At 37.4% G+C, this 25,473-nt stretch overlaps 1 protein-coding gene across 3 annotated transcripts in view; it reads left to right on the forward strand.

Annotated features, from left to right (window-relative positions):
• The window catches only part of Gtf2h2c (GTF2H2 family member C), a 39,403-nt gene extending 14,360 nt beyond the window's left edge, over positions 1–25,043 (forward strand). For 2 of the 3 annotated variants that reach the window (XM_046456128.2, XM_046456126.2), the window contains exons 13-16: positions 82–185; positions 679–781; positions 2,746–2,785; positions 4,890–5,081. In XM_046456128.2, the coding sequence (XP_046312084.1) occupies positions 82–185; positions 679–781; positions 2,746–2,785; positions 4,890–5,009 (367 nt within the window). In that variant the 3' untranslated portion in view covers positions 5,010–5,081. Of the gene's footprint in view, positions 1–81; positions 186–678; positions 782–2,745; positions 2,786–4,889; positions 5,082–23,571 lie in introns of those variants that run through there. The other variant, XM_046456130.2, reaches the window with a different exon arrangement.
• The last annotated feature ends 430 nt before the right edge of the window (positions 25,044–25,473 follow it).

Consider the following 25,473-nt stretch of genomic DNA (forward strand, 5'->3'; position numbering starts at 1 on the left):
AAGGTAATATGCGTTTTTTAGCTCCAACTTTTTCATCTTTATGTTTATATCACTTTTCCAAAGTAATTTTTTCCCCCATAGGCATTTGGATAACAACACTGAGCCAGGACTTACATTAGGAGGCTATTTTTGCCCACAGTGTCGTGCAAAGTACTGTGAACTTCCTGTTGAATGTAAAATATGTGGTAAGACACCAATTATTTATTATTTGGTAAATTAATTTTAAATAACTTCCTCATCTATATTGCTGCTAAAATAAATGTAAATGTTGACTCCTGTGTTTCTGGATTTAATATGTGCTAAGAGAAATTGATTATGTTTTTCATTGAGTACCCAGTACTCTACTTCCACGAATAAACATAGCATTATGAAGAGTTTCCTGATTCTCTTTCTGGAAAAAAAAAAAAAAAGTGTATTTTTTCAAGCTATTGCAGTAGATGTAGAAGACATTTTTCTAGTACCTACCTTTATGATATATATCATATATATCATATAATGTACATATAATTTATATTTGTATGTAGAATAAGGAATTAAAGTAACAGAATTATAGAATTTTATTTTATTTATGAGTAAGCAGATAGGCCAACAGAGGTCACATACTTGGTGACATTGGCTTTTCAGCCATTATCTTCATGAGGTTTGGGTTATTAAACATGTCTTTGTTTTATGTGTTAGGTCTTACTTTGGTTTCTGCTCCCCATTTGGCACGGTCTTACCATCATTTATTTCCTTTGGATGCTTTTCAAGAAATTCCCCTGGAAGAATTTAAAGGAGAAAGGTATATGAGTTTTAATTAACTTATTATCTGTTACAAGTACTGAGTAAATTAGTCTATATAATATTACTACTTTTAAAAAGATAGTCATATTAATCTGAGTAAGATTACTTCTAAAACAGAAAATGAGGTGTAGCCTTATGACTTGACTGACTGACTCATTATTGAATAGATCTGAATCTTCAGAAATCTATTAATTTCTCTAACCTCACTTAATTGTAATAAGAATGATATATTAGTAAATCAGTTCTTTAAAAAGAGAAAGCATGTTTTTTTAGTAAAATGTTCTCATCATGTCCAGTTTTTAACTAAAACAGTTTAACAGTTTAACTTTCAAAATTTCTGATTACTTAATAGTTGACTATCTTGAACTCTAGCACACTAATGAAAATAAGAGGTTGGCAGAACATAATTAATCTGGAACCTGTAAGTATTTTCATTAGTGATATTTCTATGAAATCTTACTAGTAAAGCCTGAAGTAAAGGTGGTCTGTTATAGAACAGTTTTACAAAAGTAAACTGGGCATGATGGTGGATGCCTATAATCTTATCGACTCAGGAGGCTGAGGCAGGAGGATTGCAAGTTCGTAACTAGCCTCAGCAACTTAGTAAGGCCCAAAGCGACTTAGTGAGATGCTGTCTCAAAATAAAAAGGACTGGGGATGTGGGATAGTGGTTAAGCACCTCTGAATTCAATCCCTGGTACCAAAAAAAAAAAAAAAAAAAAAAAAGAGAGAGACAGAGAGAGAAGTAAAGGTTTACTTTTAAGACCATCCAGGACAAGTGTGAAGGCACATGTCTGTAATCTCGACTTGGTCAGTTGAGGCAGGAGGATTGCAAATTTGAGGCCAGCCTCAGTAATTTAATGAGACCCTGTTTCAGAAGAAAGGCTGGGGTGTAGCTCAGTAATAGAAGAAGGCCTCTGGGTTCAATCTCCAGTAACACATACACACACACACATAAAAGTAAAAATTCCAAGATTTAAAAACCACTGACTAGCAGACAATTATGTATCCATCCATCTCCTTGCTTTTACATGTAAAAAAACATTTGGAAGTCATTTCAATTTATATAAGCATATTTAGATCTTTGTATGTGTATGTAGTATTGGGGATTGATCTCATGGCCTTGTACATACTTGAACTATCACTAAGCTACATCCCCAGCCCTTTTTATTTTTTCTGTATTTCTTATTGGTGCATTATGATTATACATAATAGTGGGATTTGTTGTTACATATCATGCACAAATATGACAGTATAATTAGGTTGATATAATTCCCTAGTAGCTCCTCTTTCTTTTACCTTCTCCCTTCTCTGGTCTCCCTTCTGTTTACATGTGATCCTCCTGAATACCTTTTCTTTTCCTTTTCTTTTTTTCTTTCTTTCTTTCTCTTTTCTTTTTTTAATTTTTTTAAATTTTTGCTTCTTACATATGAGAGAAAACATAAGGCCCTTGATTTTCTGAGTTTGGCTTATTTCACTTAATGCTCTCAGGTTCCATCCATTTTTCTACAAATGACATAATTTCATTCAAGTTTTTTCTTTCTTTCTTATTTTATTTTATTTTGAGGAGCTTAATTCTTTCACAGAATCCTAGTTCAAAAAGCATGTGCAGGGGGCTGGGGTTGTCAGTGGTAGAGTGCTCGCCCTACATGCTTGGGGCACTGGGTTTGATCCTCAGCACCACATAAATGTAAAATAAAGATATTGTGTCCACCTAAAACTATAAAACAAATATTTTTTAAAAAGTATGTGCATATATTTAACTTTAATAAAAAACAAAATTTTAGGCTATCTAATGACCTTGGAACATACTGTGAGATTTTAAATACTGTTGATTTTTCATTGCTTATTAAAAGATTCTAATTATTGAGACTTTGCTGAATTACTTTAATGAGTGAATTCTTAAAAAAAAAAAAAGGAAGGAAGGAAGAAAGAAATTGATTCTTAAACTCTCTTTTTCAGATTTTGTTATGGATGTCAGGGGGAGTTGAAAGACCAACATGTAAGTTCATGGCTTTCTAAATGTTAAGTAATATATAAGAAATACTGAGAAGATGGTACAATAATAAGTTTCCAATAGTTGTTGAAGATCAGGCTTTTATCAGGTTACTCTCTAAATATAATTACAGTAGGTAAATTTAGAATGGGAAAATAAATAGTAGTTTTATCATTCTGCATTTAAGCTTTGCTCTAAAGATACTTTAGTACCTTGTCTTCTGCTTTCAAGCTATATTGCATTAAGCTTGGAAGCATTTTAGATGTTTTTTCATATTATACTTTAGGTTCTGTTATAACTCATTTTGAAGTTGCCAAAGATAAAAAATTGTGCCAATGAACCACATAAAAAAAACTTAAATAAAAAAAAAAATATATATATATATATAAATTGTGCCAATGAGAAAATATTTTTAAAAAAGTTTAAGGACAGAGCTAGGTATGGTAGAGTGCTCCTATAGTCCCAACTACTCAGGAGACTGAAGCAAGAGGATCACTTGAGCCCAGGAGTTTGAGGCTACCCTGGGCAGTGTAGCTAGACTACATCTCAAAACAACAAAAAGAAACTTTAAAAAAAATTCTTGGCTGGAGTTGTAGCTCAGTGGTAAAATGCTTGCATAGCACGTATGAGGCACTGGGTTTGATCCTTAGTACCACATAAAGATAAATAAATAAAATAAAGGTATTGTGTTCTATCTACAACTAAAAATTTAAATATTTTTGAGGATAGCCAAATTGAATATGTAAACTTTTATATATGCAAATATATAATATAAATTGTTTCTAGCTTTAGTTTTTTTTACTACTTAAGCTACATGTTGACATTTAAAACTGTACTTTATAAATTATATTAAATTAATTAGAAGTGTTGCTTGTTTTGGGCCAAGGGCATAACTCAGTGGTTGATCTTGTACTTTGCATGCTAATAAGATGCTGGGTTTGATCTCCACCACAGAAAAATTTTTAAAAAAGTATTACTTAAAAAAAATCAATAGGGCTGGGGATGTGGCTCAAGCGGTAGCGTGCTCGCCTGGCATGTGCGCGGCCCAGGTTCGATCCTCAGCACCACATACAAACAAAGATGTTGTGTCCGCCGAAAACTAAAAAATAAATATTAAAAAAAAAATCAATAAATTATAAAAAAGAAGAAACAAAAACGAAAAAAGAAAACAACAAAAAAAGGTGTCTCATTTATTCTACTTTCATGTTTCATAAAACGATTTTGTTCAATTTTATAGAAAGATGAGTTTTTTTCTGTCTTATGTGTCATTGACATATTCTTTAAAGTTTTAATTGAAAGGGAGATATAACTTGTAATTAGAAGATCATTCTTAAAACTAAATGTATTAATTTTTTTTTAATGTAGAACACTTTGTTCCTTTCTTTCTTTCTTTCTTTTGGTGCTGGGGATTGAACTCAGGGGCACTTGACCACTGAGTCACGTCCCCAGCCCTATTTTGTATAACAAAGTTCCTTTTTAAAATTTTTTTGGTACTGGCGATTGGACCCAGTGGTACTTTGCCACTGAGCTACATCCTTAACCCTTTTTATTTTTTATTTTGAGATAAAGTCTTCTTAAGTGTCTCAGACTATCATAGAATTTGTGATGCTCCTGCCTCAGCCTCCTTATTAACTGGGATTTCAGGCATGTGCCACCATGCCTGGCTCTTTCTCTCATTTCTTTCTCTCTTTTTTTTTTTTTTTTTGGTACCGGGGATTGAACCCAGGGACGCTTAACCACTTAGTCACATTCCCAGCCCCTTTTTAATATTTTATTTAGAGACAGGGTTTTGCTGAGTTATTTAGGGCCTCACTAAGTTGCTGAGGCTGGCTTTGAACTCATGATCCTCCTGCCTCAGCTTCTCTAGCTGCTGGGATTACAGGTGCTCACCACCATGCCCTTTTCCTCATTTCTAAGGGATGGTTTGGGGGAAAAAATAAATTGCCCCAGATTTGAGATTGCATGGTACATTGGAAGTCATAAAATAGATAGATGGGTAAGGGAAAATATAGGGATATAAAAGAGCAAAGCAACTTGAATTTCTTCTAGCTATGCTGTACTTTAGGAAACTATAGTTTTATTCACTAAGTGTTTCTTCTTTTTGCTGCAGGTCTATGTTTGTACTGTGTGCCAAAATGTTTTCTGTGTGGACTGTGATGTTTTTGTTCATGACTCTCTCCATTGTTGTCCTGGCTGTATTCATAAGATTCCAACTCCTTCAGGTATTTGATTCTAGCATGTAGTACATACTGTGTGTAAAGAAATTTGTAACTGTAAATAAAATGATTCTTTAGAAAAACAACTTGAGAAGAAAATCTGATTTAAGGAATTTTTTGCTGAAAAAAATATTTTATAAAATTTTTATTTGTGTACTATCACAGAAATGCCCAGAATTCAATAGTATTTCATTCAATTTGTGAATAATAATAATAATTTGTTTTCAAGTTATTATGCATTATGGGTAAATTATTATAATGATTAAATTGATGTGATAATCTTGTTTTATAATTGAAGTGAATATAGAATTTTTGTGTTATAATTTCATAATTTTGTGTAAAATTGAAATAAATTAAAATTTAGTATAAGATGAAAATTAATAGTTATGAAATTAATACATATTATGAAATGATATACTACTACATCCACCAAAGTGTTCTTTCTAGGCTTAACTAAATATTTGGAAGATAATTATAAAGTTAATATGTCTTCAATTATTTGTGACTATTACCAATAGGAGTCTTTAGGCTGAACACTCAAGCTCACAAGACTGCCGTGGTTGCTGCCACTCAAAGGAATATTAAACTAGAATAGAAGCCAGGGTGTAGGGCATCATCAAATTCTTGTTAGCAGTCCAGGCACAATTTGGCAATCAGGAATCATTTAGCAATACAATTGACATTCTTAGCTTTATTAATTACATGGTAAGAGCTTGAAAGCTTAACTACAGGTGAGATTTAAATACAGCAAGGAAAAAGGTCTTATTTAACTCTTTTACTCTCATATGCTAAATCTATTGTTTTAAAATATTTTACTTAATAGAGTATGTCTAATTCTAATGTTTTGGTTGTTTGGTATCTGAGACTGATTTACCATATATACTTCAAGCTAATGAAACCAAAGTTGTGGTGTCTGTGGTGTCCCTGTTAGCCTCACTGATTTTCAAACCCTGGGACTACCCTTTTCAACTTTTGCATTCGGATCATCAAAGAAACTTAGGTGAGAATGTATGATAGAGTCTGTTTTAGGTTCAGTGCAGATATATCATTATAGACAGAACTTTTTTCTAGATATTTCCTGTTGAGAGTGAACAAGTCTTCCATAGCAAAGGTATGTGTATTTTATATCTGTAAATATTAGTCACTTTAGATAGTGTTTCATTATGCAATTTGTGATTTTATAAATAAGAATTCTTAGTGAAAAGTATTATTGGTAAAGACAATGTAATCTCACCCTGGAGAGTCTATTCAATAAATCTTTTGTGAAGCCTAGAAATAAGCATTTTCAGCAAGTACACACTTGAACACACAAACACACAAAGACCTAAGGCAACCAAAGTAATAGGTGTTTCTCTCAGGATTCATATTCCTGAGCCTAGACTCAGTAGATCTTTATGTGGAAACCAATTTCAGCTATAGATAACCTGGTAATTCTATCTTCTTTCTGCGGTGTCAACAGAGCTATCAGTGACTTATAGGAGATACCTTTAAACTGCCTCCTGGCTTAGAGGGAAGAAAAGTAAACTAGAACCATATAGAGACTCAACCTCCCTGATAGAAAAGGGACCTCCAAAGTTTATTTTGACATCTTTAACATGTTCCCCTGCTGTAGGGAACAGACAAGTCAGGGCACCAAAGATAGGAGGAAACAGTTTTATTTGGCTGCAGCCAGGTTCAGAGGGTACAACTTTCACTGTAATCAATTAATCCTCTGAACCCCAAGTTCAGATAGTTTCAGAACTTTATAGCCAGCATGTAAGGGGAGGGGCTCACAAGTTCACAGACTGCAGACGATCACAAAAAAGCAGCTTTTTTTCCTTTCACTATTTTGGGCAAGAAAACCCTTCAAGGACAACCACAACACCTGAGAAGGGGAGAGCTTCTCCCCTTTCTTTCCTCCCCCTGTCAGCTGTTACCTTGGAGCCCAATTGGTAACTTCTTTTATTTTAGATATGTAGATATCTCTGTGCAGCTCCAGCTCAAGGTCAGAGGCCTTGTTAAAGGATCTTTTTATTATCACATTTTGCATTTGCAAACACACTTTTACAACTACTTATACTGGATAAATGTTTGTGAAAAACTAGTAAGGGGGCATTCAGCACCTGGAGTGCTGATTTCTTCCAGGCCAGTGGCCAAGTAAAATAGAGCGACAGGAAAATAGGAAGTTGAATTCTTTTGTAGAGACTCTTTTGCTGATGGTCCTAAAATCAATTATGGTGAAGATTTCTGGAGAAGCCAGTTAAGATTTTCTGTGAAGGAGGAGGGTGCCATTACACCCCCATTATGGATTTCATTTACATACATTATGGGGTTAAGATGAATATTTTAGTTATACTTAAGGAGGAACTTTTTTTTTTTTCAAACAGTAATAAAGAAAATTCTTGGCTTGTTTAAGATTGCAGAAATGAGGACTAGGGGCGGTGCTCAGTTTAGAGCACTTGCCTAGCATGCACAAGGCCCTGGATTCAGTTTTCAGAACCATCCACACAAAAAGATTGCATAAATAGAAATGGTGATGAAGAGTTTTAGCCTTTAATTTTTTCCTTGGAAGTCCACAATATATTATTTTAAATACTTTCAAATGTGTACATTTTTGCTTCATATTCTGTTTTATTCAGCCTGATAATCTTTCTTTGTCTTTTAAAGCTTTGAACAAACCATTAGCAGAACAACCCCATTGAGTTATTTTTAAAATACCTAACCCCATAGGAATAACGAGAGTTAATAAATTTACTGTTGTTTTAAGTCAGTAAGTGTTGGAATATTTTGTCACATAACAATAGATAACCAGAACACCCTGCCTCTGGTACCAAATTCTAAATTGTTTACTGTTCATTAGGAGAAGCAAAACCAGCATGAGTAATACAGAGGATATGACACTATGCAATTGTTGTGGGGTAGGTAAGCAGTCTCTATAAGGCTACAGTTCTGCTACTGATGCTGGACTTGAAATTAGCAAACCCAGCATTTTGGAAAAGAAGGATGAATGTGAAGTAAGAACAAACTGGAATCTGTGAAGACAAACTGGAACTTAAGATGCAAACTGAACACTGCATCTGTTGCTCAAGACCTCCAATCTTAATGATGCAGATAAACTGCAGAACAAGCTGGTGCTCTTCACATACCAATGAAGTGAACTAGCAGATTAGTGGCAATTTGGGTGAGTTATGACAGCACCTGGCCCCACATCACCCTTTACAATGCAGCAAAGTGGCTACAGCTTCATTTCTACATTCCATAAATTTCTAACTCACATAGATTTCTCCCAGAGTTAACTCTTAACTGTACAGGGAAGGGAATTGTGGGAAATATAGTTCCATTTAAGTTGATACAGTACAAATGCACCACAGGACTGACTACATAAATATGGAACATTTGTTGATAAGGAAAAGATACTCATAAAGTACAGTTTAGGAAGAAAAGCAGATTGTATGGCCATGCCTGTAGCTTGATGGTATAGCATGTGCTTGGTGTATGCCACGGCCATGGGTTCAATTTCCATTATAAAAAAAAGAGCAAATTATAATACTTACAATATTGTAACAGTGGTCTTCTTCACCTTTTGAAACCTTTTGAATATAGCCCTCACTGCTATGAGGCCTATTTTAAAAGGGACCTGTCTTTCTTTTCCTCTTTTCTCTCTTCCCCATTCTATAGCCTGGGGGCAGAGAACAGGATTACCTTTTATTCATTCTAGACCTAGTTATCTGTATTTGAGCACTTGCCCACCACAGGAACCAAGTAATTCACCCTTAAGGGATGGCACCAGATCTAAGGAATTGTTATCTCCCAAATTAACAAGTAAATCATAATCCCCCAGCTTGGTCACCTGGAATGTAGTCTTTGAAGAATTTTTTTAAAAGCCCTGGATTTTCCTAATGGGCAGAACCACAACCTCTGGGACTAGAGTCCTCTGTGAATCTCCTTTGCTAGCAAAGCAGAAAACTTTCTTTTTCTTTTTTCTCAAAACCATGTCCTCCTTTATTAAATTGGCATTGGGGATAAGGACCAAGCTTTTGGTAACAAAAAATCCAATTCTTGGGACTGGGGTTGTGGCTCAGTGGCAGAGTGCTTGCATAGCACATGTGAATCTCTGGGTTTGATCCTTAGCACCGCATATGAAAATAAATAAAGTAAAGGCATGATATCCATCTACAACTACAAAAAAAAAAAAAAGTCCAATTCTTACATTAATGGTATTTGTAAATATGGAAAAAACCTGAAAGAACATTAGTAATACCAGTTAAAATATTTGTAGTTATTTCTGCTTTGATTTTTCTTATAAGCCTTTATTTTATTTTGGTATTTTTCTTATCAATATCATGGTAAATTTCATGTGTTAACTTGATTAGTCCATAGGATGCCCAGATGAAACATGCCTGAGTGTATCTGTGAGGTATCTACAAATGAGATTATCATTTAAATCAGTGGAGTCAGTAAAAAATGAATTACTCTTGCCAAAGTTGGGGTGTAACAGTGGTCTACTTTACCTTTTGAATATAGCCCTGTAAGGGTAAAAGAAATTGAAGTTAAAGCGTAAAAATTAAAGGGTAAAAGACTGGGTGTTGTAAAAGTTTCTAAGCTGCAAGGTCTGAGTTAAATTTCTGTAGCTGTTAAGACAATGCTTAGAACCGCCCAGTAAACATTTCCCCTGATTGTCTGGTTGTTTAATAACTGAAGGGGTCTGTATGGTTGCACGCAGGCCTTGCAGGGCCTGAACCAATCAGTTTGAATGTAACCCCCTCCTTAGGAATGACCTATCACTCCAGCCTGACCTGTTCCCGCCAATGAATGAGCCAATCATGTTTAGGAGTTGTTGTTCAATTTTCCCGCGCCTAATGATGATTTGTTCTGATGTATACAAAGCCCTCCGCCCTCCCCAAAAAGTGTACTTAAGCAGTGCTCAGCCCCTGCTCGGGGCTCTGGGCTGCTTTCCCTTCTTGAGTGGGCACAGAGCCCCAGCATGCTGGTTCAATAAATCCCCCCCTTCTGCCAATTGCATGAGTGGTCACTTGGTGGTCTCTTTCTCCGACGTTTCGCTAGATCCTTACAGCCCTTGCTGCTGATTTTTAAAGGGACATTTTTTTTCTCCTCTTTCTCCCTTTCTCCAACCTTGGTTTGAGGAACAAGATTACCTTAAGTTATGTGTGCTCCACAGGAAAAAGTTGCCAGAAGAACTAGGAAGTGACTATCTTTCAAATTAACAAGGAAATTTCAGGATGAACCTGGGACCCCCTGAGAGGGCATACCAGGAATGTAGGCTTTGAAGAGCTTCTATATGGGCTGGGTGTGGAGCACTTGCCTAGCACACATGAGGCACTGGGTTCAATCCTCAGCACCACATAAAAATAAAATAAAGATATCATGCCCACCTAAAACTAAAAATTAAATATTAAAAAAAAAAACAAAAAACCTCTCTATTTTCCCTGATGGGCAGAACCCCAGCCTCTGGGACTAGAGCTGAAAGGAAAGCAAAGAACCCGCAGACGGGCACACGAGAAATGAACACTGATACAGGCAGAGATACACATGAGAGTTTATTTGTCAGAGCTGACAGATAAAGGCACATCTCTCCATAGAAGAGACAGGCAAAATAGGCTTGGAGTTCCAGACTTTTATGGGGTAGGCTCAGGGATTAGAGCCAGGCAGGTCCTAATGTGACAAGTTAAAGGTGGTGTTGGTATGAGGGAGTAGTGAGCCCTTCTCAGAAACGCCCTTGGGTAGGAAAGCAAAATTTTGTTTAAAATGGCGGCTGTCACTTAAGATGGCCATCCAGATGCTAAGCAAGGACCTTACAGGAGCCCCCTCTGTTTCTCCTTTGCTAACAAAGCAATAAACCTTCTTTTTCTAAAAACCATGTCCTCATTATTAAATTGGCATGAATTGGCATAGGGCATAAGGACTGATCTGTTATAATAGGGACAAGATTCAATCCCTTAGGACCTGAAAAGAACAGGAAGATGAGGGCTTTAGCTTTTTTCTCTGCTTCATCGCTAAAGCTTGTTGTTCTCACCCCGGCTTCTACTGGTATAATGTATCTCCTATATCCCATGGGTTCTTTTTTTCTGGGCAACCCTGAAAACACATCTATCTAATTAACCTGCAATATTTACACTAATAAAGAAAAAAGTTTTCAGAGATGGTCTTGGAGGGCAGTGTTTATGGCTGCAGTACTCTAATCTCTGCCTCCATTGGCTTCTCCCTGTGTGTCTCCTCTATCTCCATGTGTCCTTTCCTCTTATCAAAACAGCAATGATCATTGGATATGAGGTGCCTCTACCCATTGACCATTTTTTTTTCCTGGTAGGAGGGATGGGATGGAACTCAGAAGCACTAAACTACTGAACCACATCCCCAGTCCCTTTTTTTGTATTTTATTTAGAGACAGGGGCAGGTCCCTTGAGTTGCTTAGGGCCTTGCTAAGTTGCTGAGTCTGGACCATCCTCCTCAGCTTTTTTTTTTTTTTTAGGTGTAGATTGACACAACACAATGCCTTTATTTTTATGTGGTGTTGAGGATTGAACCCGGGTCCTGCCTGTGCTAGGGGAGCGCTCTACCGCTGAGCCACAATCCCAGCCCTGTGCCTCAGCTTCTTGAGTCACTGGGAATTCAGATGTGCATCAACGCGCTGGCCAGTGTAACCTCATCTTAATCACACTTCCAAATAAGGACATATTCTGACATTCTTGGAGGACACTATTCAATCTCCTGTACTCATCAATAACCTTTCTAATCAATGAGGTAGTATCATGGAGAGAAGGGAGAGGGTGACCTTGAGAGGAAGGGAGGGCTGTTCTCCCCTCCCAGACTATCTCAGCACATCATCAGAAGGCCAGCCACAAGGCCTTTAGGCAACAACAGGAAGCCCAGGTCAAGATGCCTCAAAGAGGGCATACAAGAACCCCCATTAGAGGCCTGCCTCAGGGGCATAACACAAGGTTCTATAAGGGAAGATGCCTGCCTTTGTAACCCATAGCACAGAGTCCCAGATGCATAGCAAATAATGAGGGGTTTCCAACCACTCAGAACAGCTCAACATAGAAACTTCTGTGGGTCCTGTGGGATGGGGCTACTGATAAGTATGGATGGCTGAGAAGGTGATTCTCAGGACAAGTACATCAAAAGTTTGGTTATAAATGGCCAGAAAGCATAAACAGGAGTATTGATCGGAAATAACCAGTAGCTGGAAGCACACTCTTTTCAATGAGTAATTAAGATGATGTCACTTGATAACTATTCCTGGGAGCATCTCTCATCCAGCCCAGTGTCATTAATCTGGTGTCATGGCAACAGGCTGGCCTTGGGTTCTCCCTCTGGAGCTTTGTTTTGTTAATGTGTCTTGTTCACAAGTTACAGCTTGCTCCTTCCACTGTATTGCTTCCAGCACAAGTGACAAGGTGGGAGAAAGTGAGGCAGAATTTTCTATGAATAGGGCTTTTGAGGTCAGCCCAAACATAATCTGGCCAGCAACTGGCTACACTGAAAAGCAATCTCTTTCCTCTGCACAGGTGTGTACATCCATCATTCTAGAACATCAAGTTTGAAAGAGTGTTCTTCATTCCTAGAAGACATAAGAAAGGCCACAAGCCAGGTCTTTACAATCATAATGAAATTCGAAAGAAGGAAATTCCCAGATACTTCTATTGAAAAGAAAATAACAAAAAGAAGCCCACTGAATTATCTAGATATTTTTCCCTCAGGCCATGGATATATTTGATTTGTGTGAAGGGAGGATGGAAAAGGATGGGTGGTAATAAAGAGGAGGGGAAGGATGTAATACAAAGGAGTGGATTATAAATAGGAGTGAGATAGGTCATTCTTTCAGTCAACCTTGAGCTAAAATGTGAATTATTTTCTCTTATGTATGAATACCTGTATCACCTTGAAGACATGTCTTAAGCTCTTTCTTCCCCTCTTTCTTCATTTATCAAATAAGGAAAATAATGCTTCCTACCTTGTTAGATTGTTATGAAATAAAATAAGAAAATATACAGAAAACATCTTACAATGCTCAATATATAATTATATGTGTGTGTGTGTATATATATACACACACACACATATAATATATATATGATATATAATAAATGTTGAATAAATATTAGATCTTATAAAGAGATGCAGTCATTTCTGGGACTAGAAAATGTGTTAGTGCAAAGACATGATTATCAATTTAAAGTCTATGTACTTAAAAAAGTAAAATAAGCATACATAAAGCCCTGGGTTTATCTCTACTACTAGGGGAAAATAAGGAGAAAGTAAAAGTAAAGTGAGAAAGAGAAACTGAGTTACTGTGTGAGATTATTTAAGAATAAAAAACAAGAGCTGGGCATAAGCCGGGAACATGCTTGCATTCCAGTGGCTAGGAGGTGAGACCAAGGATCTCAAGTGCAAAGCAGACTCAGCAATTTAGTAAGACCCTGTATCAAAAGAAAAATAAAAAGGGCTGGGGATGTGGCTCAGAGGTAAAGCACCTCTGGGTTCAATGCTCAGTACCAAAAAAATGTTAAGATAAAAAGTAAAATAAAAGCAGGGAAGGCACACTAGCCTACACCTATAATCCCAGTGACTCAGGAGGCTGAGGCAGAAGGATCACAAATTCAAGGCAAGCCTGGGCAACTTGAATGAGACCCTGTCTCAAAATAAAAAATAAAAAAGGTTGGAATGTAACTCAGTGGTAGATTCCAATCCCTAGTATGGCTTAAAAATAAATAAATGGAATTAAATAAAAAAATAAGATGTAAGAGCTGGGGCTGAGGCGCAGCCGTAGCGCACTTGCTTGGCATGTGTGAGGCACTGGGTTTGATTCTCAGCACCACATATAGGTAAATAAAGGTCTATCAACAACTAAAAAATAAAAAAGATGTAAGATGATCAGGCCTAGGAGGGGTTACCCTGAATTACTTATGAAATTTGTTTGCCTACATTGGTTCAATTAATAAATGATCAGTTCTTCATAATTTCATCATGGTTTTCATTTTTTAAGATTGTGATTTTTTAAGAGAAACATTTTAAAGTCAGCAAAATTTCTGAGAATATACATCTAGAATATACATCTTCAGTAATTGTTGCCAAAAGCTAGGTCCTTTGTCCCCATGCCAGTCCATTAATGAGGACAGTTTTGAGAAAAAAAAAAGATTTATTGCTTGGCTAGCAAAAGAGAAACACAGAGGACTCCTGTCGCAAAAGCTGTGATTCTAACCATCCCCAGGAACAGGGGGCTTTTATAGAAGTGATTCAGAGAAATGAGATTAGGGAGGAGAGATCATAAAGGAGAAGATCAGGGAGGAGAAGTTTAGGGGACAAAAGATCAGGGAGAATTTTAGGGAAAAGAAGATTGAGAAAAAAAAATGTAAGTTTCAAAGCCACAAGGGATGTAGTCAAAGCATCAAGTGAACCCCTGTTACATAATGAGGGAAATAAAAGACCTAATATCATCACTGAATGTCAGTGCCTGAATGTCTCCTCCATCCTGTCCTCACTTTTCTTTCACAGCTGACTTTCTCATTGACCTGTCACTGAACCCATCCATTGTGCTTTGCATTTTAATGACTCTTTTCTTCATTTCTTATATTTAAAACAAAATTCATCTTCTGACTTTCTTCCCCCCACAATGTTCTACTCTTGTTATGGATCAATATTCCAGATGTTTCTGCAATCCTGAATAGAGCACCACCATGAATTTCCTGCTCATTCTGAGGGTTCTCATCAATGACCTGGGTGACACATTGTTCATTGATGCATGAGGGAGCACTTTCCAATTAAAGCCATTGCTCTGAGACTTCCAAATTGGTTTAATTGAAAAGAAATGAGCAAGCTAAAAGCCTTTCACTTGAGATTTGATGACAGACAGAAAACCTTTGTTAACCAGGAAACTTAAGTGAAAAACATTTAATTATCATAGGCTATAAATAGAATATCACTCAGAATTTATATTACTGAAAGTCTTTCTCCCTGATGCCAACCCAATAACGAGGACATGGTTTTGAGAAAAAGGAAAAAGAAGGTTTATTGCTGTCCCAAAGGCTGTGATTCTACCCATCAGCAGGAACAGGGGGCTTTTAAAGAGGTGATTCAAAGGCTACATTCCAAGTGTTCTCTGTTGGAGTTGTAATTCACTTGTTAGTTTGGGAGATAGCTATTTGAGATCTTCTGATACCATCCCCAAAGCCTGGATTACTTTGTTCCTAAGGTGGATGTGTACTCAGGGACAGAAAACTCTTGAGTAATGGGGAAGAAAGGTAATATTGTTTCTAGATTAGGGAGCAGGAGAGATTAGGGAAGAGCAGGGAGAGAGGAAGGGAAAGAAACATGTCCATTTTAAAAATCAGTTGCAGTGGCAGAGCAGCAAGGGATATATTCAGAGCATATGTTATAGGGACAGTTTCTCCATTAATTGGTGGCTGTTCCTTCTATGTTCTTTCTAAAAATGGCACATAATTTCTCAACCATTTTTGTACTGGACTTTTGCTTCAGAGATATTATGACTCTTGCCATCCTCAAGAGCTGGTTCTCAGGTGAGGGGACTAAAGGGATATGGGGAAGGGCTGGGGAATCTAATGGCATCCAGTAATTTGCCCTTCAGTCCTCCTGTGAGTTGAATTGTGATCAGTTGAATTGTGTGACTACACAAGACTGAAAAGAAATAAAAAAAGGACAAAATCAATTCAGAACCTTCATTGATCAACAGAGATTTAGCAACAGCTTTGCTTACCACAGATTATGGCTAAGTACAAGGAAAAAGCTTTCAGACCACAAAAAGAAAAAGAAAATTAATAGTATTTGATGTTAGTCATGTTTCTCCAGAGTAACAGAACCAAGAGGAAACCTTTTCCTCAAGAGATCTCTAGCTACCCCTACTCCTTAAGCTATTAACTGATTAGATAAGTCCCATCATGGAGCGTAACCTGCATTATTCAAAGTCAGTTGATTCAAATATTAAACTCCTCTAAAAAGAACTGTCCTTGCAATATCCCAATGAATTTGGGCACCATGGCCTAGCCAAGTTCACACATAAAATGAAACCTCACATTTGGCCATTCTGAGAAGTTGGATTTGGGATTCATTTGTTGAATATTGTTAGACAAGTGCCCTAAACTCACTCTGAATGTGTGTTTTGACAAAAGAGTAAAGATCAGAATGCTTTCACTGTCACTGCCCTGCTGGTGGGAACCCTCCGAGAAGGCAGGGCTTCCTACTTTGTTTTAGGGACATTCTACAGCATGGTACTGCAGTGATGAATAGCATGAGCTCCACTGTGGGACCACTGAGGTCTGGATCCTGGCTCCACTCCTCTCCAACTCTGCAATTTCCTTCTTTGTGCTTCAGTTTCCCCAGCTGTAAAGTGGAGGTAGGTTTAAATGTTTTAACTCATGGAACATTTGTAAAACATTGTAAGGATCATACCAAATTTCTTTTTCTTTTCTTTTCTTTTTTTTTTTTTTAAAGAGAGAGAGAGAGAACTTTTTTTTTAATATTTATTTTTTTTAGTTTTCGGCAAACACAACATCTTTGTTTGTATGTGGTGTTGAGGATCGAACCCAGGCCGCACGCATGCCAGGCGAGTGTGCTACCGCTTGAGCCACATCCCCAGCCCCCACTAAATTTCAATAAACATTAATTTTAATCTAAATTAACAATAAAGACACACATTTTTTTATGTCTGTTGATCTTAGCAATACGTTTTATGGTTTGTTTTTGTTTTGCTTTTTAAATCTTCAGTCTTATAGAAGATTACACCAGCCTCACTCCTTCTCACTTTTACCCTAGGGTTGGCATTTCCATGTCCCCTAGAGAGGCCCTTGATGCTACAGTAGTTCTTCACAGGAAAGGCCAGGAGACGGAAGCATTGTGGAAACCTGTATTCATGAGACTGGTTGAGATAGGTAGATGATTGGTTTTCTCTGAAAAGATTGCAAGGCAGAGCTACTATTTTATCAACTCTTGCAAATTGGCCACCTTATTTTAATGAATTGATGAATAAATTCTGTAGAGGTGAAGCCATTTCAAGAAAAAAAAATGCATCACCATTTAATGTTACAAAACAATTAGCTATTTTCTTTTGACATCACTTGTTTTTTTAATCTTTTTATGTCATTCTGAGCTGGTCCTAGGAAAAAGGAAGGATGTACACAAATTTCTTTTGGCAGTGGGGATTGAACCCAGGATTGCTTTAACACTGAGCAACATCCCCAGCTCAACCCTTTTTATTTTTTTAATTTGAGGCAGCGTTGGGTCTTCTTCTTGCTTAGGGCCTCGCTAATATGCAGATGCTGGCCTTATACTTGCAATACTCCTACCTCAGCCTCCTGAATTCCTAACATTACAGGAGTACACTACCATGCCCAGCCTAAGATTGTCTTTGACAACATCCCAACTCCATAACAAGCTTTTTGTTTTGTTTTGTTTACTTCTATAAACTTTTGGTGAGTTAGGTTTTCATTTGTACCTTGTTGCCTGTAGCTTTAATGAATATTCATCTGGATCTCTTTTTCAGCATCTCATACTTTTAATTTTACTCATGATCCTCTCCTGTATTTAAAACTTACCTGCCAAATTAAAAAAATAAAAAGGGCTGAGCTGGGGCTGTAGCTCAGTGTTAAGCAACCCTGGGTTCAATCCCCACTGCCAAAAGAAATTTGTGTACATCCTTCTTTTTTCCTAGGACCAGCTCAGAATGATATAAAAAGATTTAAAAAATGAGTGATGTCAAAAGAAAATAGCTGATATCATGTCATATATAATGATTAGCTATACTGTATGTGGCCAAATTAACTACCTATGTGTAAGTTAGTTCATTGCCTAGTGTTTGAACCTATTAAACAATGAGGTACTAATTAATTCCTTGTTTAGTTCAATGTACTATTTAAAGAATGAAAGAAAAAGGTTCATAAGGGTGGCCATTTCAGTAGAGAGCAGTATCTTCAATCAAATGGGCTTTTGCTCTCCCACAAATGACACACAGGTGGCCACTGACTTGGCCTGTGTCTGTGGCCAGCTTGATCACATCAGAGCCATTAATACAGTACACAGTTGCTTACGAACCTGGGCAGGGGAGGGGAGTCAGCAGGGGGAGCCTGTCTTCTTACTGGGAACCCCCAGTATCTGATAAACCTTGTAGTTACAAAGGTCATGGTTCCCTTGGTCTAGTCCAACTTTATGTCTTAGTGTTGACATTAAAGCTTTTCCCCAAACCCAAGATATTTCCTGTTTTCCATTTTTCAACTGCAGAGGGATTGAATGCATGGCAGTTACCAGGAGCAAGGCCCAGAGTCCAGTTTAGAGACTTTGATTTTCATTATGTATTCAAACTCTCTATCAAGCCTTCTTTTTGTCTACCAGATTTCCTCTCCATATATGTGAGTCTTCTTTCTTAATGTAGTTTATCTTAACACACAAAGGAAAAACTTTCAAATGTAAAGAGAAAAATGGATGCTAATCATTACAAATGACTCATTCAAACAAAGGCCATTCAACCTGCTTATTTGAACATACAAAAGTGTGTCTCTTTTCTTTAATATTTCACTGCACACAGAAGAGTATATTCAGATATAATTTCATATGATTACCCTATAATAGGAGCTTCTTTCTCCACACAAACTGCCTGCAAGTAAATCCTGTCCACCAGATATGTATTTTTCTTTCATGAAGATTCTGCCTTGCAGACAAGCCTAGGCAACATTATTTTCCTGTTCAAATAGCAAGAAAGGAAAATTTTCTGTTAGGAGAAATCTGGAAAAACTTTTTTTCTTTGAAATAGTTTTTTTAGTTGTAGATGGACATGATACCTTTACTTATTTATTTTGATGTGGTACTGAGGATCAACCCCAGTGCCTCACACATGCTAGGCAAGCACTCTACCATTGAGCTATAACCTCAGCCCTGGAAAAATGTGTGTGTGCGTGTGCATGCGCTAGTGATCAAACCCAGAGCCTAACAAGTGTTAGGCAAACACTCTACCACTGAACACAAACTACATTCCCAGTCGGGGAACAAAAAGGCAACATAAATGGTAAAATGAAGGACCAGAGAGATTAAATTGCCATTATGAGCACATTTACAACCAAGTTAGTGAATGCTTTTATCCACTATGGAAGACAAAGCAACCCAGTGGGAGAGAACTGGTATAAAACTGATTCTTGTCATTATTTATACCTAGAGCATGAGCTCTGTAAACTTAAGGTATCTGAACTCTCAGGTGATTTGAACATGTATTTGTGTACAGACTTCTTTTTTTTTTTTTTTTTTTTTGAGAGATCACCTATAGGTTTCCAAAGGGGTCTAAGATTTACGATTGTAAGGTTGTTTAAAGCATATAGAAAAATTGAATACAGCCATGTCAGTTAAAACTTGAGGATCATGAAATCAAAGATGTGCTTTTGAAGAGAATAGAGTCAGGCCTGTCTGGAGAGTTATGGGAAAACTAGAGAATAGTTGAGGATTGGATTTAGGCAGGCCCACAGTATAAAGTAGGATAACATTCAATTATATAGAATATTTTAAAAATATTAAAAGTGGCTAAGCAAAATAAAAGTTTTTTTCTCATTCACATAAAGCTCAGTGTAAAAATTCCTAGTCAGTAGGCAGCCTTGCCTGTGGTCTTCAGACAACCAGGCTCCTTGCATCCTGGCTCTGTCTTCCTGTACGGCCTTGGAGTCCCCTGTTACAACACTGTATCTAGACAATCCATAGGGGAAGAAAGAGAATGTATGGAGTCACATGAAGGAAGGACATCACTTCTGCCCACATTCCTTCAGTTGAACTTCAGTGACATGACCAAACCTAACTTTAAGGAAGGTTGGAAAATGTAGTCTAACAGTACACTCAAGAGGTAGAAGAAATAAGTTTTGGTGAACACATAGCAACTCTATCCTATCCACTTAAAAGAAGCAACAGTACCAGGAAGCAGCTGGGGGTGAAGAAGACACACTGCTTTTAAACAGTAGGAGAAAGTTCAATGTCATAGGCAGACAAGGTAGTCCACAGATGAGGCAGAGTAGTTAGGCTTATAGGAGTAGGAAAGTGTCCAGAAGACAGGATGGTCATAGTGACATACAACCTATAAGCAAAGTGCTCAAGAGTTTCAGGCATGGAGGCAGGAGGAATTTGGGGAATCAATCATGAGTAGTAGAGACCTAGTGACCCAATAAGTATTTAGGAAAACTAGGAGTAGGAGTGGGGGATAGGAACAGGGTAAGGCAGGAGCTGGGATGGAATAACCAAGCTCTGGGAAGATCACAGACATGGGGAACAGAGCACAAGCATGGATCGTCAGGAAAGGCTATTTGTGAGATGGCTCATTCATAAACAGCATGTCAGATAAGACCTGGTTCAAGTTCCTTTTGCCCAGGTCAGCATTGGTCCTGGAGTAATACAGAGCCTCCTGACAGGAGTCAGCTGTAAGGAGAGGGATTAGGGAACAGGTAAGACCTGATGAAAATCCATCAAGTGTTACCATAACTTTCTCAGCTTCTCAGTCCAGACAACCACCCTAACTAACCCCAACTTCCTCACTAATGTCCTGGGATGAAACAGCATTGTTGAGTCAGTTCAAACCCTCCAGGACACAAAGCAAATGCCCATTAAGAGGATAGAGGACCTGGTGTGGTTTATTTGCTTAGAAGAAACTATCAATATGTGCATGGTTTATTTGCTTAGAAGAAACTATCAATATGTGCATGGTTCTTGGGCTTTTCAATGTATTTAAGCATTTAATCTTGACAAAAACCTTATGAAGAAAGCGCCTTTATTACCCCAATATTACGGATTAAACACTGAGCAATAAAGGCTCTTAAATCATTAATCCAAGCAAGCAGTAGGGCTGGGATTCAAAGAGAATTGACTCCCTATTGGGTGATTGTAGAAAGCCACATTTGACCAGTGTTTTTTGTGAACTTTCCCTCACTCAGTGGAAACTCTCCCCCAGATATCTGATCTAACATTTTTGTTTTCAGAAACCTACCCCATCTTTGTGCAATGAAGACTAAGTCACCCATCCCAAGAAGAAGACATTAACAGTTCCCTGTAGTGGCCGTACTCTTGATGTAAAATATCTTAAAAATGAATGATTGCAGAAAGTCAGGGCTAAAAGGAACCTCAGGGACTACTGTCCTACCTGCACTAGAAAACTGTATTTTACTCAGCTTTACTTTCAGTTAAGAGCCAGAAATTTCTGACAGTGATACAACTGCTCTAGTTCTTAGGTGGCTAGAGGGACAGTGATAAAAGGGCTCAACTTCATAGGATTTTTTTTTTTTAATGAATTGAGTCCAGTATCTTGTGTAACTAATTAAAGATTATATAGTCATTTCATCATCCACATACCTTTCATCCATTCATTTATCTGTCTGTGTATTTAATTATTCATTTGCTATAATATAACAATATATAAAAGTAGTATTTATATTTATATTAAACTTATGTTCTAAAACTGACAACATTAAAATGTAACAATTTATATTATAAATCATTATGTAACAATATTGTCGAGACAATAACAATATTGTCGAGACAATAACAATATTGTAGCATTTGTAATTTAACAATATTCAAATATAGTAACATAAAATGCAATAAAAATAATTTTATGCTATATCATTATAACCATCATAAGAAGAACAATTAATACAGAATGATTTTCCCCTACCTTAGAAAGGTCTGATGGTTAATTTCTCCCTTTTCTCAAAGACAAGGGAAGGAATGGGTTCTGAGTTTAATGTACTTCACTCTATCATGAAGGAATAAAGACTAGGTTTGAAGAAGAGAAAGAAGAATTCTAGGGAAGTCTAGAAAGGAAAAAAAAAAGCAAGCAATTTTTCTAAGATCAACAGGATATACAAGGATGGGGGAAAGAGGAAGTGGAATCTGTGACTGGGTTGGCAGCAAGGAAAAGTTGCTCAAGTAGATAGAGCACAGTGATGCATGCCTGTAATATCAGCTACTTGGGACTAAGGTAGGAGGATCACAGATTTAAGGCCAGTCCAGGCAAATTAGGAAGATTCTACCTCAGAATGTTAAAAAATAAATAAATAAAAGGATTGGGTGTGTAGCTCCATAACAGAATGTCCATGGGTTCAATTCCCAGAACCACCAAGAAGATGAAGAAGGAGAAGGAAAAGAGTAGCTGGAAGCTGTGGTTCAAACCTACAATCCCAGTAGCTCAGGAGGCCTAGGCAGGAGGATGGCAAGTTAGTGATACCCTTAGTAATTTAGCAAAACCCTGTCTCAAAAATAAAATAAAATAAAAAAGAATGGGGAATTTGGCTCAGTGGTAAAGCATACCCAGGTCTAATCCCCCCACCCCCCCCTCCTCGGAGGGGGGAGAGAGAGAGAGAGAGAGAGAGAGAGAAAGAGGAGAGAGAGAGCGAGAGCGAAAGCAAACACATCAGAGAAAGCACATCTGTGAGGATTATTTGGCCCAGGAATTTTTTGGGAACTGAACCATCACCTGCAGTTCTGCTTTCATTCAAGAAAATTCTCCACTGTCCATACCAGGACATGATAACTGCTCTCCCTGGGGTCCATGAGGATGTCATTCATCTGTCATCTACCCCTATCAATTGGCTAACCAACACTGTCTGTCCACTTCAGTACCCAGTGCACACAACACCACCAGGAACCCCAAGAGGGAAAAATGACTAATGTGGTCTAGACTGTGTCCCAATGGAGCAGGGGTAAGGGAGCATTCAACACCTCTACTTGGGGGAGGGTTGCTAAATAAATGTACCTTGACTCTGTAGGAGACTTCTTTTCTCCTTCCCTTTTCTCCCTGAGATGAAGAAATATTTATTGAAATCTCTCTGATAATAATTAAAAATATTTACAAAGTAAGAAAGGAGCTAGGGGTATAGAGCACTTGCCTAGCATTCACAAGGTCCTGGGTTCAATGCCCAGCAAAAGGAAAAAAATCCCAAGTATTAGAATGCCATGTTTACCTTTGTGACATTTCAAGAGCCTCATAATGACCCTGAGTGTTTCTGGAAATATATGGATTTTTCCAAGTGAGATGGCACAGGCCTGCCATTCCAGCTACTCAGGAGGCTGAGGCAAGAGGATTCAAAGTTTGAAGTCAGCGTTAGCAACTTAGCAAGGCTCTCAGCAATTTAGGGAGACTCTGTCTCAAAATAACATAAAAAAGGGTTATGGATATGAATCAGTGGTTAAGCAACCCTGAGTCAATCCCTGGATAGATGAAAAAAATATATTTTATACACACACACACCCCTGGCCTTGCTTTAATTTAGAAGGATTCAATCTAAGGTCATATGAATAAATATTCAGTTACCAGATAGATTAAATTATTGATGTAATATCCTTAAAAGCAGAGACAGAATGTTTGTAAGCCTAACAAGTCTTTGTCATCATATGCTTATTAAATACAGCCATTAAATATATCTAAGCCACGCATATCAGTGCATGCCTGAAATCCAGCTACATGGAGAACTGAGGCAAGAGGATCAAGAGTTTAAGGATAGTTTGGACAACATAGGAGGACACTGTCTCAAAAAATATATCTGAATATAAAAAAGATACGAATAAATTAAGGTTTATCTCTCTCTCTCTCTTTTTTTTTTTCAGAGTAGAAATTAGAAGTTTATTAAAGGACAGCAGAAAAGACTTCTCCCCGAGGATGAAGGGGACCCAAGAGGTGGAATCCGTGGAAGTGCCGTTGTCTCCCCTTTTTATAGTTTTGGTGATGGAATGTAAGGGGGAAGGGTTGGGACACAGGTGAGCCAAACAAGTAATCTGGGCAGGAAGGACTTCATTATCACTTCTTTGGGATGGGCTATCTCCAAATCTGTTGGGGGCTGTTTCCTGGGTTCCATTAACATTCCTTTGGGATGGACTTTGGGCCTAGGGGCTAAGGTTTATCTCAATAGGAAAAATTAGAAGAGAATGACAAAGTTGAATATTTATGCCACTCATTAGGGTTATAGAAGATCCCAAATTGTACAGAATCAACTTAATCAATTAGTAAAATGGTTTAGATGCAACAGGGAAATGTGATGGGTAGTAAAATAACTTCTAGATAAAGACAGGTTAACTCAACCTCAATTCTGCTACATACTAGCTGTGCCATTTTGGACAAATTACTTAAGCACTCTGGGTTTCAGGCTGACTCATCTATAAGCTGGAGATTAAATAATAGCACTTCATATAGCATCCTGGGAGAATGAAAAGCAATGTGTTCAAAGTACTAAATTTGGAATCTGGCACATGGTGTGCTTGTGGTGAATATTAATTATCATTGTTTTTAATAAATATTTACATTGTGCTTGCTACATGCTAGGCACTGTTTTAACTTAGCAAAAAGTTATGTGCTAAGCACTATTTTAAAATTGTACAGATATTAATCCATTTGATCCTCATAACAGTCCTGTGAGACAGGTACTATCATTATCATCATTATTATTATCATCATCATCTCTCATAGACAAGGAAATTGAAGTCCAGAGATTAAGTAATTTAGGACAACACAGGCAGTAAGAGCCAGTAATTCAAATTCAAACAATCCACTTCCACCAACTGTGATTCCCACACACCCTATATGGCATTGGGATTGAACCCAGGGACACTGAGTCACTGAGCTACAGCAGCAGGCTTTTTTATTTTGAAACAGAGCCTCTCTAAAATGCACAGTCTGACCTCAAACTCAGCCTCCAAAGTAGTTGGAATGACAGGCAAGCAACTCTGTGCCTGGCCAGAGACCATGCTGTTGACTAAATCAGGCTTCATCATCATCCTTGCTGCTGCCATCATCATCATCATCATCATCACCACCACCATCCTCTTGAACCAGAAAATGAAGGTGATGCATGAGGAATTAATTTGTATGTGTTAATTGATTATTAAAGTTTTATCTACACAACAAATGGTTTCATAAAATGTGTACATCACTCATGTAAACTGAATTATATTTTAAGTAAAAATTTGGACTTGGAGATAAAAATATACTTTTGGAATCATTTGGATGGTTAGCAGGACTGTTAGGTCAAAAAAGAAAAGAAAAACAAAAAACCCTGGGTCTCAGAGTCAGTGTATGTTTCTCCTCTCTCCTCTCTCCTCTTCTCTTCTTTCTCTCTCTCTCTCTCTCTCTCTCTCTCTCTCTGAACTGAGGATTTAATCCAGTGGTGCTTACCACTGTATTTTATCCCTATCTCTTTTTATGTTTTATTTTGAGTCAAGGTCTCATTTAGTTGCTTTGGGCCTCACTAAATTGCTGAGGCTGGCCTGGAATTTTTGATCCTCTTGTCTCAGCCTTCCAAGTCACTGGGATTAAAAGCATACACCATGTGCCCAGCTAAATTTGCCTAGCTTTCTCCTCCTCTTCTTATAGGATTGCTACAAAAAACATTCCATTAATAATTCCTAATAACTCTCAAGTTAATGGAATGACCAAATATAAAGCACTTCAAAAATTATTCTACAATAACAAAAACTTATAGAAAAGTAAGCTATGATTATCCATTTATACCCCAA

Source organism: Marmota monax, unplaced genomic scaffold (genome assembly GCF_021218885.2).
Source record: "Marmota monax isolate L192 unplaced genomic scaffold, Marmota_monax_Labrador192_F-V1.1 WCK01_AAM20220418_F8-fsc00130, whole genome shotgun sequence".
Classification (NCBI taxonomy): domain Eukaryota; kingdom Metazoa; phylum Chordata; class Mammalia; order Rodentia; family Sciuridae; genus Marmota; species Marmota monax.